At 36.5% G+C, this 17393-nt stretch overlaps 2 protein-coding genes and 1 long non-coding RNA gene across 5 annotated transcripts in view; all 3 read left to right on the plus strand.

The window, feature by feature from the left end:
- Window positions 1-2512, plus strand: part of cfap20dc (CFAP20 domain containing) — a 41108-nt gene extending 38596 nt beyond the window's left edge. The window contains exons 11-12 of the mRNA XM_084745094.1: window positions 673-767; window positions 1906-2512. Coding sequence (XP_084601220.1) covers window positions 673-767; window positions 1906-2027 — 217 coding nt within the window. The 3' untranslated portion in view covers window positions 2028-2512. The remainder of the gene's footprint in view (window positions 1-672; window positions 768-1905) is intronic.
- A 1297-nt stretch (window positions 2513-3809) lies between these two features.
- On the plus strand, window positions 3810-6818 carry LOC146331783 (uncharacterized). The gene is made up of 4 exons (XR_014772497.1): window positions 3810-4007; window positions 5918-6024; window positions 6123-6237; window positions 6367-6818. It is a non-coding gene; the product is annotated as an uncharacterized LOC146331783 (long non-coding RNA).
- On the plus strand, window positions 6405-17247 carry LOC146331784 (protein FAM3C). 3 transcript variants are annotated; one of them, XM_084745112.1, is made up of 11 exons: window positions 6405-6479; window positions 13666-13821; window positions 13935-14103; window positions 14195-14293; window positions 14398-14439; window positions 14927-15059; window positions 16118-16176; window positions 16548-16598; window positions 16707-16794; window positions 16876-17002; window positions 17134-17247. In XM_084745112.1, the coding sequence occupies exons 3-11, from the start codon at window positions 14091-14093 to the stop codon at window positions 17236-17238; spliced, it is 717 nt and encodes a 238-aa protein (XP_084601238.1). In that variant the 5' UTR covers window positions 6405-6479; window positions 13666-13821; window positions 13935-14090; the 3' UTR covers window positions 17239-17247. The 3 variants fall into 3 exon arrangements, with proteins under 3 accessions (XP_084601238.1, XP_084601248.1, XP_084601230.1); XM_084745122.1 differs by lacking the exons at window positions 6405-6479; window positions 13666-13821 and having other exon boundaries at window positions 13854-14103; window positions 14256-14293; XM_084745104.1 differs by lacking the exons at window positions 6405-6479; window positions 13666-13821 and having other exon boundaries at window positions 13855-14103.
- The last annotated feature ends 146 nt before the right edge of the window (window positions 17248-17393 follow it).

Raw genomic sequence — 17393 nt, forward strand, 5'->3', positions numbered from 1 at the left:
AGACCAAGATGAACGTTTGGACTGCCTGCTGTCAGTTATTATTGTACAGAAGAATATCATAATTCCTCATTAAATATGCTATGATGTGCTTTTATGAGATGTTATGTCCAGAGGCAAAAGATGTAAAGGGATAATTGCAAATATACAACTGATGTATAGCTTAAATGATAATGAATTATGTTTAACGAATTAATGTTACATGACATCCAAGTAAAAATTGATCCTGAGGCATTTTTTCTCTTCCCCTATGCTGTAAAAGAGCAGTGTGTTACTTCACTGAAAAATGATTGATGTATAGTTGCAGCCTGTGTACCTCTCAGCACCGGGAAGATAAACTCATTTGGAGTGAAAGGAAGTCCTGCTCTCACAGACACAGACAAGGTTAAGACCCCTACTCTGGGCCAGAATGTGGACACTTGGAAGTCACAGCTTGAAGTCAGAATCTAATAAATGATCCTTCAGGTAAAACTGTGAGGCGGGGAGGCTAAGTGTGCAGGAGAAGTGGCTCAAGGACGATGGAGGCTTAGATGGGCTTCTGAGAGCCCACAATGATGTGACTTCATTGTTAAAATGTCATATAGAGGCAATTTGATGTGCAGGGTACAGTAGGAGGATGGTGAGTGTAATGGCACGCGTTGTCATGACTGTGTGTCTTTATGGTCTTTTCCTTAGGGAGTGGATGGATGTGCTCAGCCCTCCCATTATGCCTCCCAGCCAGCAGAGAAGGTCAGGCAACACATGGAACGATCAGGAAAATGTAATCGGAGGTACAGTAACCTTAATTTTGGTCGTGTTTGCCCCTAGACGCCTTATTATGTCCTTTAAAGTCATGCAGACAGCAAACAATACAATGCTTTAACATTAACCACACTAATTGCACAAATTCACTGAACTAATGGAAACATTCACTGGTGTCAAAGCTTACAAAAATGTTAAGCTTCCACTGAAGACCGCGCTCAGCGGGGGAGGAAACATGTGAAACTGTATCTAATTAAGGGCAAGAAACCCGTGAGAGTCGAGCTCTCTGTCCTCCACATAACTCCATAGGTCAAAAGAGACAGGCTCATTACAGGTCTGTACCCCCTAGACACATCGACAAGGTTAATTGATGAAACCTTTTCAGTTTACAACATCATTTTTAAACCTCTTACACAATGTGTCTTATAATTAGTTTTCATTATCGTCGCCGAACTTCTGATAAGATAAAATGTTCCTCCTGGAGCATTCCGTAACCTTTTTAGCATTTCACTGCCTGTCAATTTAACAGCTAAATTCACGTGCTTTAAAGTAGTGGGGATTACAGGGAATCTCTTTACAGCTTCATAATGTGGTACAGGCTCTGGGTGTCTTAGGTCTTGATTGATGAGAGAAAAAATGGCAGCGGTAGAGAACTTTTAAATCCACCTGAGTCTGAAGGTCACCTTGCCATCATGGCATCTCATTTTATTCCACTAACAGCTGATAGAAAAGGCCCTTATTCATATCTGACATGTATGGAGGCCCATTTCCACCAGTAAAAGAAAAAATACTTTGCTCAACTGTTATTAAGGAGGGTCAATTATGAGATAAAAGGTTGAAATGAATAAATAAAAGGTCATAATTGTCAAATAAAATGTTTAAATTATGAAATGAAAATTCAAAAATGAGTTACAAAATTCAAATTCTGATATTAAAAGATAGTGTTTATCACACAAATTTGAATTTTTATCTCAAAAATAACTTATCATGGGGATTTTTTTCACTGGTTATGCCACTGTATAAATAAAATAGAATATACATTTTACATTTTTTTTTTTTTTACCTGTGCAAATGTAAATTATTTGAATTACTGCTGTACTGTTTTCAATGTGTGTTTTGAACAATCGTTCCTCAATGATTCAGAGTGATTTTGTTGCATTATTACAGGAGAGGATGAGTCTGTGAATGAAGAGGAGAATGAAGAGGACGAGTATTTGAATCTGCTCTATGATCCTTGCCTGAACTGCTATTTCGATCCAAAGACGGGGAAGTACTATGAACTAGCTTGACTCAAAGCTCGAGAGAATCCCAATTAATAAATCAGAAGTCATTGATGGTGGATGAATGGCTTGAAGATTTTTTTAGGCCTAGCTTATTGATCAGTAATGAATGCCCCATTCACAAAAACCCTTCCATGTTGCCGCTTGTGTTTTGAGAGACTAACAGGAATTGTGTGTCTCCAGAAGTAGTGTCATGTTAGTGTGTAAAGTAGTAATAAATCAGATACATGCTTTTTGCAATGTTGTCGCCCATTCAGTAGCACATCTGATGGTAGAGAGTCTATTCAGAGGTCTTGGCTAGCAAATTAATATGTAAGCCTTTTGAAAGAACATCCTGGAGCTTCTTTTACCAAGAAAATTTCTAACTTTTAAATTTATCTCGAATTAGTTGATCATTTTGTTCTTTATTTATCATAATTTGTGCTAAAAAAAAGTTGTTGAAAATATGTTGATGTGTGTATATGTTGTTTTAATTAAATTTTAATGGAAATTACTGATTATTTCTTGCGTGGATTTTCATTGAACTGCTGCTGTAACCCAACAGGCAGCAGTGATAAAAGAATATGATTGATTTTGAATGCATTTGAAATGTTGAATATTCCACAGTTACAACTGTCCCTTGTTGTAATACCTGTATTCACAGTTGAACCCCTAACTGGGATTTTATCATGGCCTGTAAGCACAACCAGCAGTATCAACAGACGGGGAGCTCGTGGTGCTGGCAGGTCTTCTCATCAGTTGTGCCAAAACAGTGATCACACCTGATGAGCAGGTGATACGAAATTGATTCATCATTTTCAGCCTGAGATGAATTGTTGCTTCACAGTGGCATGAAAAAATGAAACAAAAGAAGAAAAAAAATATTTGTCACATTGTCGTTTTAATCAAACAATACCCCTGACTGGATCAGTGGACTGAGCATGCTGGGCTCATGCAGGTCAGAGGGCATTTTTTTTTATCAGTGTACAAAATTATCAGTATATTATCAGTCAGAGAAATGTGTTAAGAATTTCAGTATTGTTGGACAAATAATAGCTCAAACAATTGGATATTGTGCCCCACAATATATTTTTTCATTAACAGTAATAGTCATGACTTACCAAAATAAGATCTTACATAGATATCAACCATTTAGACACAAAGTTTAACACAGAAATGTTAATATATACTTAGATACCATTGAAAGGTGGTTCTAGCTACTGTCTCTTGAGGAAGACAGTGTATTTAAGTACCAGTCATATGTTCACTGTCTTGTATTTTAATAGTGATTTTAATACTGTATCTCACGATGTATGACTGACTGTAGAACTGCAGGTTTTTGCTCAGGAATTTTGTCAAGGGGATCATCCCCTGAAATGGGCTTTTTTATTTTTAATGAAATAGTTAGTCAACCATGAGGCTTTATATCATAGGCTTCATAGTTACATGTTGCCACTTGAAAGAAGTATTTTTTTAACTTTTCTATTTTATTAATTCTCCCTCAAAAAGCTTACATGTAAAACAGAACATACTCTTACAGGACTGGCCCATAAAAAAAACTATGCGGCACAGTACAGTACAGTAAAAGACACAGTATTGTGGACTTAAATAATTATGTCCATAGTTTTTAATTCCAACGTTCAACGTTTCTTCTACTTCTGCAGAAAAACACGTATTTCTTTACATACATATATATTTTAAAACGTAGTCCTTTGAATGTGTTTCGCTTGAAGGTAACCTGACACACCACCTTACGTCACATGACGTTTACTGAAAGGGGGCGTGGAAATGAGGCTTGTCGCGGCAGGTGAGAGCAGCGACCAAGAAGTAAACAAACATGGCGTCTGATCCAGCGCGCTAACAGTCAGACAGGAAACATTTCTGTTAAATTTACTCACCAGTTCGGGTCTTTAATCTAAATGAATAGACTCTAATGGTTTGAGGTTCATTGTTCCATAATGAAAGCAGGTTAACCAGAGTCTAAAGTTCACGAGGATGTCAACACAACAGGTAAATAAGTAAAGACATAATGGATCTATTAAGTTCCTGCTGTCTTTGTTTTGCAGACATGATCTCTTGAATATAGGCTACAATTAACATGTCATTATTAGGATCACTGGAGTTTGTTGTCAGTAAGTTCGCAGATGCACGTCCACAACTTAAGTATCACTCTGACTGTTATGTTAAATTGTGGACATTAGGCTGTACAACATGTTGGAGTAGAAATATATTTGTTATTTAGGTCTTGAATGTAATGAAATAATTACAATTGATGCACTTTCCTGTAAAAGCACCACATTTATCCCACATCTTTCAGGGGAACATACCTCTTTTTACTAAATACACACAATATTGTATACCACTCACTATTTCACAGATCTATCTGAAATGATTCACTTAATGCTTATGATCATAATGGCAAAAGAAGTGGAATAGATTTCATAATAAAATTGTATTAATAATGGGTATAGCAGACTTTGGGTTCTTGTGTAGATCCATTCACTGCACTGACTGTATGTGTATAATGAATGTGTGAGAGGTAGGGCTGAACAATTACTCAGACGTTATAGAAACGTATGCAATATGGTTTGTGGATATTATTGTTAAAGGCAAAAAATGTCAGAATATCATTTCAAATTAAATATCATCATGCTGCAGAGATGTCGTGGCCTACATATCATGTTCTACAGACTTCAGAGAACATCTTTGTTTGGTACGGATCCTACACTAAAATCACAATTTTATCATTTTAGTGCTATTAAATGAAAATGAGAATAATGATATTAAAATTATCATCCCCTCTAGGAGGGATTAATTGGTTGTAAGAATTGAAACAAATTAATTAATATTTAATCAACAGTCTAGAAATGTCAGTAATTGCACCTCACTTGAGATTGTTTTGACTGCCGGAGTGATTTGTTGAATAAGGAAACTTAAATTTAAACGTAAAATGGGAAGACATAAGAAGAGTAACGATAGAAAAAGTAGGAAAAATATGTATTTTGAATCGTATTAATTATTAAAGATTAATTGATAGTTTGAGTTTTCAAGAAAAATGCACAGAATTCACCCTGCTAATTCCCCATAATATTGCAAATCACACCACAATTGCTATATCAGTCAAAATAATCACCATTAAATATAGTTCCTAAATTGTTCAGCCCTATTGGGAAGCTACAAATCGGATATTATCTGGCACTGATACATTTCACCTGCAGAACTCATCATAATTTAGCACCTTATAGAGGCAGAGTATCATAAGGGAATTACACAGGCCAAAAGTAAGTAGGCTATATTCTGCCTGTTAAAACTGCGTGCTCAAAACATGTTACTTTGAATCATTTTCACTGGTAGTTTTTAAGTAAAAAAGTTATGTCTCCTGTATGATTTAAAATAATACTCAAGTTTCTTTAACCAAAGACAAAATAATGTCAATACGTGATGAGTGTGGTGATAAATCCTGTGTCACTACACTCACATCTCATCACAGTCGTCTGACACCTCCTCACCCGTGTGATTAATTGTTCCTGTTGGATTTTGTACTTTTTGGCTGCACTCCATGTGAATTCTAATTATCACTACAAAGACTAATGCTCTCACACTCTGTTCCTAACGTTACCTGTCATATTATGCATAGCTCTGACTTTAAAGGTATAGGCTTATGATCACAGGGCTGATGAGTGATCACTTATTGTCAAAAAATGCTTCAGTTTTGCTGCTTCGCTGGGGATTCACACCCCTGCTGTTGAGCTTTTGGGTCGTACGCCAGCATGATCCATAACACACCGCTGTTCAGCTGTCATATCTCCTGCCCGTATTTCCTTTTTATCTGAGCCACACATCATGAATTGAGCTGTTAGGTTTATGGGCTCTTTAACTACCACACTGTTAGATCTTATTGGATTCATTTGTCTTTTTAGGCCGGGTTAAGGCTTCACCCTGGGATTATTGCATCCGTGATCTTCGTCTTCGTGGCAGCGATCGTTGCCGCCGTATTGATCATCCGAAAATACTGCTTCCCAGTCAAGTAAGCACACTTTATTAATGAGCCTTAATTAGATTATTTAATATTCTTAGCGCAGTAAAAAACACATCACCCGGGCCTGTCACATCGTTTTATTCCAGCGAGGCGACGTACAGATACTCACTGCTGAGGCGGATGGAGGATCAGAGTTCAGCACTGACAGAGGAGGAGGATGGCGACAGGGGGCCCTGCACAGTGGGAGAGGAGTCAGACGAGGTCAGTGCATCATGGCTTCTGTGATAGTAGCTTTCACAGTTATCCGTCCCACAGCACAAGTTGACACAGCTGTAACCTTCCTCATCACATCACATGTCGTTTGTAACTTCCTTTTTTCCCTCCTGACAGGATCTTCTGGAATAAATCTCAGACCAGGATGTTGCTGGACTGACTGCAAAACAGTGTAGTGTGGATGAGCTGTGTGGTTCAGGGCTGGAACTACTGATCATTTTTACTCTTGGGTAATCTCCTAAATATATATTTTTTTGATTATTGATTAATCATTCTGCCCAACATTTGCCTGATATCAGACGCAATTGTCAGCTCCTTATACTCCATCTTTCCATCTTCAGTCTGATAGTACCTCCCCTCTAACTGCTCTCTGTGGGGGGAGGGGGATTCAGTTTTTCCATCACTATAGAGACCAGTTTATCCGCCTAAATTGGTTTTGGCACACAGCTTGACAACCATTGTCAACCTCATCACCATATTGGACAGGTCAAGACTGGCCTGTGAACAAATACGTATTCACAGACCAGTCTTACTCTGCCCGATATGGCGGTGGCGTTGACGTACGATCCAAAGGGTGTGTGCATATATAAGTCTATGGCCACCATTCTCACCGGTTTCCACTGGGAGAGGGATTCGATTTTCCCTAATTAATCCTTAACGAGAGACTAACACATCCGCCTGAATCTGACGTTCTTGTTGTTTGCGTTGCACAGCTTCACAATCACCTTAGTCCCACCTGTTAGTTCAGCCTAATTGGTTAACTGTTATTCCCCCGAGATGCTGATTGGATCGATTGTGTTTTCACATGGAAAACTTGCTCATTTATGTCATGATTCCAGATACATCAGTCAACTCGGCGGAGTGGGCAGATTCAAAGATCTGGATCCAAGCAAACACAAGAAAAATAATATACATATTAATATAATTCAAACAAGGAAAACTAACCAATTCTCACATGTAAGAAACTGGAACCATCAAATGTTTGATATTTTGGGTAACAGTTACCTAAAACCAGGGGTTTTCAAAGTCTGACACTGTGGGCCTCCCCTCAGGCAAAGCAGAGACACTCAACAACATACATACAAATGACAAACATACAAATTACATAATTTCAGGCCACATTAAATACATCAAACAGATCTGTCCAAAGGCATTCATTAATTTCTGGCTCTGGGATAAAACAAGAAAAATCACCAGAACCATATCTCTGAACTATCTCTAACTAAATCACACACAACTTTGTGATCTCCTTTTGATTACTAATGTAATAACTAATGTAATATTTCTTCACTTTATTCCTTCCCCTGTATGGAGCCCTTCTGAAAACCTCTGACCTAAATGATTAATCAGCTATCAAAACACATTGTAATCGCAGATCAGTATTCTATGTTAATATTGAATAATCCATTAATCAGTGAGTTACAGCTGTGGCTTGGTTTATGTTTTTATGCTTGTATTCATCACCTGACCTGATGTATTGTTTCTTTATGCTTAATGTGAAATATTGGCCTTAATGTGTGACGTCTGTGACACTTTTCAGTGACGATTCACATAAAATATTTATCTTATCTCCTCAACAAAACTAAATGTGACTTTAAGCAAGGTCAGTATTTTGAAAATACAGCAATTTGCACAGCAATTCTACTTTGTTATTACACTACCATTAATTTAGAAAGCACAGTATGACAGATTCTAGATTGATGTAAACCTACACCATTGATTATTAAATGACCGCTGGTTATGTGAAATTATGGCTCGTACTGCTGATCCCACTGTGAGTCAACACAGTCAACAAATGATGATACCAAAGGAATCGTTAAGAAATTTTATTTTCAATTCAGCTCATTGTTTTCTACACAGATTTCACTTACACTAATTTTTAATTAAACTGTTGACTGCAAATGTCTTCGTCATATCAGCTTGGCAAAATGTCTTTAGTGCCTTTAGACACGCAAGTTGAATGAATACGTGTCTTCCCATTTCCTAATGCATTTGTCTTTTTAAATACTGAGTTTAGCATTATTCTCTCTTAGCCTACTTGGAGCTTGATTATCAGATGAAAAGCACAAATTGAGTCACATCAATTTAGCAAATCTTATGCCACAAAATGGTTTACGAGGACAGGACACTCCACCATCATTACATTAAAGTAGCCTGATTCAACCCGAAATATACAAGAAACCAGAGGAGGGACCACCGTGGTTACAGATATCTAGCTAACGTTTACTTAGTTCAGCGCTTCCACTCATAACATTTATCTGTGGTAATTAGGGTTCCACACATTTCTGCGGTGAAGAATGCAGAAGGACATTCAAAGAATCGAAACTGAGCATTTTTAAAATCCAAACCTATTTTTCACAGATCTTATAAAATGCTTTACCGACTGATTCGAGAATAAAAATATATCCTACATCCTGGCATGATAAGATGCCAAAAATCTAGTATTAAAAATAAAAAATCAAACTGTAAACATTCTGCACATTAATACACACGAGACTAAACAATAGAGAGATGAAACATGCAGAGACAAAGAAAGTAGTTGCCAGGTAATAATGTAACTGCAACAACATAATAATTGCTTCATAAATGTGGTTTGAAATACCCAAGGTAATACATCAGTCAGTAAATCACCAAATTAGCTGTTGCCTATAAATAATTTACACATTTAATTTCACCCTGTATCAGTGTGAATGTGGTAGAGGACTCACAACATTATCCAGCAGTCATGAAATAAGCGGTTTCTACAAAGCATCACATGGAGATTTGACATTTCAGATGATTTCAAACACTCTAATTGACTTGCAGCTAAAAATAGTCACACTAAGACTGCAGCTATCTACCAGTTGGCCAGCTCCCTTTGAAATATATTTCCCTTTTCATGCTAACATTAACCCACTTAAAGTAAATTTGCTGTAGAGTCCAGAGTCCACCGACTCTTTAATGGACTTCCAGGCTGACTGATGTTGCATGATATCTTTTGACAGCTACATTTCCCACAAAGAAAAAAAAAAGAAACAGCAACTCCACTTGCTTGGAAATATTGTTGTATGAACATTAGTGTCACAGGATGCCGGTGACAGCTTTCACTGTGGACTCTCTTTTAATTGGTGTTTGTATGATCAACAAATTGTTGTCATCGGTTTACCATGTAAGTTTTATGAATCTAAAGTTCAAGTATTACTGCAGATTTTGCAAAACTGTAATGACAGGGTTTGCTCTACAGTTACTGATGATAGTATGAATGATTTTAATGATGAATATTGTGCTATTGTGGCATATTCTGGTGTTCATTTGAGAAATGTGAATATTGGTTATTAAATGCATTCATCCTGCAGACTGGCTGATGTGATAAATCACTCTGTCTGTGAAATATGGTCATATTTTTACTGCTCATACTGTGTATGAGTAAGTTCCCCATTCAAAACTATCTGTTTATTATCCACACTAAAGTGGACGGCATACTGTTTACCCAAAAAGGAACAAAAGATATTTTATTCCTCCAATGTTATCCCTTCTGTTGATGCTCTGAATGCATAATGATCCCTCCGACCAGTAAAAAGTGGTACTCATAGACCCTCTGCTGGTCCTCTTATGTATTACACCATGGAGGGAATATGAAAACCTCATGAGTTAAGATGTTGTAAACCTCGGTTGTTAAAATGTAAATCCCTTCTTATGTAACATTTTCTAAACATAAAATGTAATATATATGCAAGTCGGAGTCAGGGGTCGAAGAGACAAACTAGAAGACCACTAAAAAGATGGAAAGATGGAGGAAGATTCATCACAGACACAATAAAACAAATACTACGCCATGATTCTCCTCTAGTGAGCCTTTTTAATGCATTTTAACATTTCATTATAAGAGTTTTCAAGTGTCAGACAGGTAGATATTTCATGGCATGTATTGTATCGAAGTACTATCTAGTTTTAGTGCACACACTGGAAATATTAAACATGTTTTAAATTTTTTGTCCTTTAATCTTCCTAATTTCTGATGGTCGAAGCTGAATTACCAACTGGGTAAAACTGGCATCTGTTCTAAGGGCCTTTAGGGGCCCCAAGGTTCCTATGTTCACTGTGTGGCAATTAGTTCGTGATAACTTGATTAACTGATATAAAGTGAAGGGGTTTAAAGGTCCAGTAAGTCAAATATGATGGGATCTATGGCAGAAATTTAATATAATATTTCTAAGTATGTTTTCATTATTGTATAAACACCTAAAGGTAAGTATCATGCAAGAAACTCTTTACAAACAAATTTTATCATCATCATCAGTGCTTTCTTATTTTTGTGGTCAACAGCACTCTTACCAAGATAAGAGAGAAACATTTCACAAACTTCTCACAGTTCACTAATTGTGTCCAACGCAAGGAAACAAAGATTTAAAGAATATTTAAATATTTATAATTACAATTTATAATAATAGTAAGTATTATTTATACTTACTTGTTAGAATTATGAATAAAATATCTACAGTTGTATAATAATCCAGAACATATTCAGTCTTCTCACATCTCTTTCCTGCTTACAAATGTGCCGCTTATATCTATTTTATATCATCTTATGTTCAATACTTTAGTGGTTTTAGATTGTTGGTTGGTGATTTCAAGACATCTAAGGAACCCATCATGTATAAAAAGTTATCAGACAAATCAAAAATATAATTTAATTTATAATTTAATAAATTCTGTTTGTTAAATATTTTGAATAAGTGCAAAAAATAAATATAAACCTTTTTACTTTCAGCTCCACAAAGTTGGTAAAAAAAAAAAAATAACAAAAAGCTTTTCATTTCTGTTCTTTTGCCACCAACCATTTGATAGAAAATAAATAATACTAAAACTATTTATTAAATTTAGCTTTTTTTTTCCTGTGCAAGCTGATCAGATGACGAGTTCTGCAGCAACTTTAAGCTGAAGAGTAAAGTCAGGATCATTCTGATCCCATAAATGTGCTTTTCAGTCTAAAAGAGCTTAAATATTCTGCTCATTCTGTCCCAGCAGCAGGTTAAGTTTTATCTTCATAAATCATTCCAACAATTCAGTGATTGTATGATGGAAGAGGTTCCAGTTGTTTAATGTTGTATAAACTCTTTCAAATGTTACTAAAGCATCTAAAATACAGTCACAGGTATTAAATGCAGTAAGTATCTCATTTATCAGTCAATCATTTTACCACTTTAATTTAGTTAATGGGTTAAGAAGTCACCAAGTTTGAAAGTAAAGAATTTCAAAGAAAGATGATTGATCTGATAATTGAAGTTATTTTTAATGTTTGTTTATTAACTGCCCCCTGGCCTTCTGTCATTTTGGAAAAGTGCCCCTCAGGAAAGGCAAGTTGTGTATCGCTGTCCTACATGCTTAGAGGGGGAGGTGAGGTGTTTGCAACCAGCAAACTCTCCTCTAGATGCCAGTAAATCGGCCCTTTGCATAATCTTGTCTTATAGAGAAGCCCTGTGTCAGAATCTACTTTAAATATTTTGTTTTATTCTCACGTGCTGCATGTTCTTAAATAAAGCTGCATTTATTTAACTTCACGTGATTCAAATAGATGACAAATCAAAGCAGGGAAGCTGTTGTGGGGGCTTGTGGCAGCCTACCAACTATTTAAGACATTCTGTCCTGGTTTCCCATGTAATTTGTCACACATCTGTGTGTGGTTCATTTACCACAATATGGCCACACAGAAGCTTTAATTTCTTAATCAGCTGCTCAACAGTTTCTTGATGGATAAATTATGTTTATGGCTTTATTATGATTTGACCATTGTAACTTTACAACACAGTCATAATTTCAGTTCATTATTGCATGTAGGGAAATTTTTGTTTGGACACCTCCAGGCAGGTGAAAGTGACTCTTAAAAAAACCACAAGGCAGATGCTTACTGACATGAGTGCTTGACCTCTGCTTTAAAGGGACAGTTCACCCCAAAATCAAAAATATGTATTTATCCTCTGGCCTGTAGTACCTATTATCCATCTAGATTGTTTTGGTGTGAGTTGTAGAGTTGTGGAATCTGCCTTCTGTTGAATTATAATGGTAGTCTATAATGGTAGTAGTAGAAAAAAAGTAGTTCCTACATGAAGCTGCTCTCCACAAGATCTGTGGATTATCTTCAGTAACCAGGTCACGATTTCTGGAAAGAGGCATTGCTGAGTTTTTCAAATGTATGTTTTGGCGTTTTGAGCGCAACAGTTTAGTCCCATTATACTGGAGAGAAGACAGATATCTCCATGGAAACTTTCATGTGTCACATAAAATGAGTTGTCTTGATTTTGACACGCTCCCAAAATGCATCCCAATTTTGTTATCCATGCACTTAAGGCATCTAGCTGTTAGATGTGAGTATATACCCAAGTGTCTCAGTATCATAGAGTTGTTTCCAGCTCTGTCACTCTAGTCAAGTGGTTGTAGTTAGTAACATTATTAGTAGCAGCTTAGCAAAATTTCTGTGATGTGATTTGATTTTTAAGCAAATCTAGATTTTGGGTTTAAAGCCTTGTTTGTAGGCTACCAAAACTAAAACAAGCATTATTGGTTATTTTGACTTTATTACTTATATTACTTTGTATATTACATTTTTTCTTAAATTAATTGTATATAGTTGGACACTTGAATGCCTACTTGCCATTATTTTTCCTAGTCTTCTGCTTTCAGAGCTAGTTATTATTAAGTTATTCTAAAACCAGTAATAATTGAATGCAGAGGCAGTTATGTAATATGATAACAAGTAGACACTCTTACAATTACAACCAGCCTCTTGAGGACAACCTTAATTCTGATATAGCCCAGGATGAAATTGAGGTTGACGCCCCTGATCTACATAGATAAATAGCATACGTGCCAGAGGGAAAATATCCATTTTTGATTTTGGGTTGAACTGTTCCCTTGTGGAGTTAGCATGCAAGTCAGTAGCAACTAATTCCTGTGCAAACAGTGGTGCCTATCCATCAAGAATATGGACTTCAATGCCTTAAAAACCACACTGGCCTATTTATGCTGTATTCAGTGTGATAACTCAAGTGTTTGGGTCTCTCTTAGACAGGTTACCTTTGAAAGGTTTAAATCTCTGTGACCTTTACACAGGTAAAATAAGGGTAAAATATGGCTCTGTAAATTGATTTCTCAGCTGGTTCTGTTGCACTTTTTCATGGTTATTTACTTCCTGTCGAATGAAAACATTTTTATAATTCTGTAGTGTTTTTTAAGACTGTTTTTTATTCTCCAGTCTGGAGCCATTTTTTGTATATCAGCAGTTTTATGCAGATAAGTCCACACATCAAATAGGATTTACTAAAATTTACATACAAATAGAAACCTCTGATAGGTGACATCTTTTTGCCATTTATTCATCTAATTTGAAATATGAAGCTCGTGGCCTTTTTTCTGCTCTTTGTGTCATCCCTTCTCCAGGTTTCAATGGCTTCTTTACGCAGCAGCCAGGCACAATCTGTTGTCTGCAAACCACATTGTTCACCTTCAAACAGTATCTGTTACTGTCAGACACTTGGTGAACACCTAGTCATGACGCTGTAAAAGGGAGAAACTTGATCATCTAGTCCACAGTGGGTGTGTGTATGTATACTGCCACATCCTGTTTTTTTTTTTTGTTTTTTTTTCCTGTAGCGTGGGGATGAGGAGGGCTGACACACTTTTTTTTTACATATCACCTCTCCCTCAAGGCATGGTTGTAGGAATTATCAGGGAGCGTGTTCACAGATGAGATGACACCAAAGCTCTGCTGTATCTACAATATTTCGTGTTGACAAGAAAATACTTGAAGAGCGTTTCAAAGGCCTCAGCTCTTTGCTCAAAGGAAGAGAGAGCTCTCTGCAGATATGAGATGTCGAGGTGAGATTTTTATTTTATCAGAAAAAAAAAAACACTGTGGTTTGGTTGTATATCTGTAAATCTTCATCTATCTGTCCTCTGCGGTTGACAGCTACTTTGCGCCTTCCTACCGTAATTGTTGTCCTCCTAATAATATTGGGAATCTCCGTCAGTTTCTTCGATGCATGGGAGAAAGCAAGAAATATTATTGGTGAGCTCATTTCTACTTATTACACCTTAAATCCACTGCTGCCTCATTTCATCCAGTTTAATTTGCCACATTTTAATAATTCTGTCACCATTCTTTTATTTTAGGGTTTAATGACACAGATGGAATCCAGCCAACTTTCAAAACAGGTAAATTCAATCAAGAAGGAACTCATCTTTCTAATTAATACATGACTTCCACATTAACTCTATAAACTGTATGCCCAATAGTCTTGCAAGATCAGTGTTAAAGAAATTTATCATACAACTACATTATGCACAGTTTGACCCTGAACACAAGATACAGGCAGATCCCTTTTTTCACCCCTCAGTTCAGTTAGTGTTTACCATCACAAAGTCTTTGCTTTATGTGTGTGTGTTTGTGTTTGTGTGTGTTTTATTGTCTTTATTGTGTGACGCACTTTGTGCTGCACTCTCTTGATTAGTTGATTTAAAGAATTCCATTCATTAGGACAGGACAGGCTCCTCCACTCTCATGGCCAAAATGTCACAATTGAAAAATACCTGAGCGAAGTACAGCAGTTATACAGGCTTGGCAAATATTCGGGTAAAAGGTCAAACTGTGTGTAATGATAAATTTCTATTACAATCAGAAGTACTTTTCTCTCTGTTACAGCACAGCACAGCACAGCAGCTCCTGAGCCAAAGTGCAGTCTCTCCAGAGTCTGTCCACCTGACCACTTTGCTTTGCTTATCAAGAGCGGAGCAGCTAATACTGTCGGACCAAAGATCTGTTTTGAGGGTAAAATGTATGTGTTTAGTATGGTAGAACCTGAATTAAAGCACAGTAGGCAATTTTAATGTACACCACACATGCAACCTCATTTTGTTGGGCTTGAAGTGGAACTGTAGACCACATATTAAATAGTGGACGGACCTTCCAGGTCTGAAAAATGAGGCCAACACAGAAGAAGTGCCTTAAACCTGCATTCTCTCTAATGGCCAGAAGGAGGCAACTCCACTGACTTCAAAAAGAAGTACGATTGTTTGGAGTCTTGTGAGAAAAGGACCCTACCTCTCACTTGTTTATGACCTCAGTAAACTGTTCCCTGAGTGAGTTTATGGTCTCAGTTACTAGTTTCAAGTCTGCTTCAATAAAACATGATGTTCATTTTGTAAACAAGTCAAGTCATTCTCAGTGAGTCTGTCCGCTGCAGCACACAGGGCTCACGAAACTCAGATCAAACTGTCAAATTAGACGGTGCTGATCAAACATGAATGAAGACGCTGTTACTACATTGCTTTTTCCTTGTTGAAGTGTTCTCAGAAACATATTTTTGTAGACTGTTTAGTTATAAAAATTTAGTTAAGAAAGATTACGACCAGACAGGCTACTAGAATTTCCTGCTGCTCTGCTCATCTCATTTTCACATAACTGGGAGCTCATTCAGACATTTACACACCTTGTCTTCCTGGCTCAGCATGAGATTATGTTTGTGTGACTGCTTTAGCCGCAACCCTTTTTACAGTAAAAGCTCTTTTTATATCCATTTCTTCAGCACACTGCCTGTGTAATAGCCAGCTAGCAGACCCGTCAGCCGGTGTCAGCCTCCTGTGCATTCACTAAAGACACAAAATTACAACACTTCTCATCTTAAGTGACAAACCACTCAGTTAAAAGAGGATTATTATACAGGAGGGTTAATTATTCAAATTATAAAGGAACATTTCAATTAAATATTACTGCACCATACAATGGTCAATTTCCACTCATGTAATAATAAAAAACTCATGAAATAATACTGCCTATTACAGCTTTAACTAAAGATGAAAATAGTAACTCTGCTGTTTATTGGTATCTCAACAGCATTATGAGTCATGTGCTGAATAATGTGGGACCTGGACTTAACATCGTGGTGGTAGATGGTGAGTAAAATAATCTTGTTAATTACTTGTGCACTGTAGGATTTGTTAACTGAATAATACATATAGTAAATAATTTCAACTGGTAGTGTCCTTCCTTGAAAATGATCATTTGTTAATAGTTTTGAGCTTGAAAGTTTCTGTTTGAACTCTGAAACAGCAGTTGGTAAAACAATCTGGGTTAAGGTCTAGTAATCAGCTGTTCTGGATATTTTGAACATATTGTATGCAGTCTGTCTTAAAAGTTTTGGTAGTATATTGTAGTATAACATCTAAATAAAGTGTCTGTAAGACTGAGAAAAGTCCTTTAAAAAAAAGGCATTTTAAAAAATTCCACAACAACTGCATAAACTAATTTGTTTTTTCCATCTCAGGTGAAAATGGAGATGTGGAAAAGTTTGCCCATCTTAATATGATAGATCAAAGTAAGATTTTCTAATCCTTTCAATCCTGTTTTCAATTTTTAAGTTTATTGAAATGCTAGTAATTATTATTATTATTATTTAGATTGTTTTTTTTTTTTATGATGACAGAAAAGACAGAAGAGAACCTGACTTTCTTGAGGCAAATAAAACCTGGAATGATTGTTTTGGTCGCCTCGTTTGATAATGTGACACCAAAGTAAGTCTAAAGCCGGTGATTCAAGAACTAAAATGATTTTATGACACACAGTATGACCCTTTTTTTTCTATTTTGTGGCAGACTGACAGATGAAATGAGGGAATTATTTGTTGGAATGGGAAGCACTTTGATCAAGACCATGAAAGAAAGAGACAACTGGGTGTTTGTTGGACGAGTAGGGGCAGAGAACAAAAGCGTCTATGAGAAGGTTAGTGGGTCTCTTTCCTGCAGTTTCATTTTGTTCCGTGCATGTCAGAAAAGACCATCTATTTTAAACATATGCAGAAAGTAAAAAAGAAAGCATAATAACTGATATCTTTTTCCCTGTTCACCTGACAGCAAAGTGTTAATGATAAGAAAACCAACATTTATGAAGGATGGCCGGAGGTGGTGGAGGTGGGCGGCTGTTACCCCAGGACCCTAACTAATGGACTTAAACTTTAAAGGACTTTTGTGATTTAAAAAAAAAAGGGGGCAATATGCTGCAAGGTTCTTCTTGTTTAATTGCCTTTCAAGATTTCCCTGTAAATATGATGCCACCCCAAATAGTTTTACATTCTCTCTAAAACTGAACTTATTGGACTTCCTCCTCTGTTGCT

This window comes from Lutjanus erythropterus, chromosome 2 (assembly GCF_056507025.1).
Source record: "Lutjanus erythropterus isolate fLutEry1 chromosome 2, fLutEry1.hap2, whole genome shotgun sequence".
NCBI lineage: Eukaryota > Metazoa > Chordata > Actinopteri > Lutjaniformes > Lutjanidae > Lutjanus > Lutjanus erythropterus.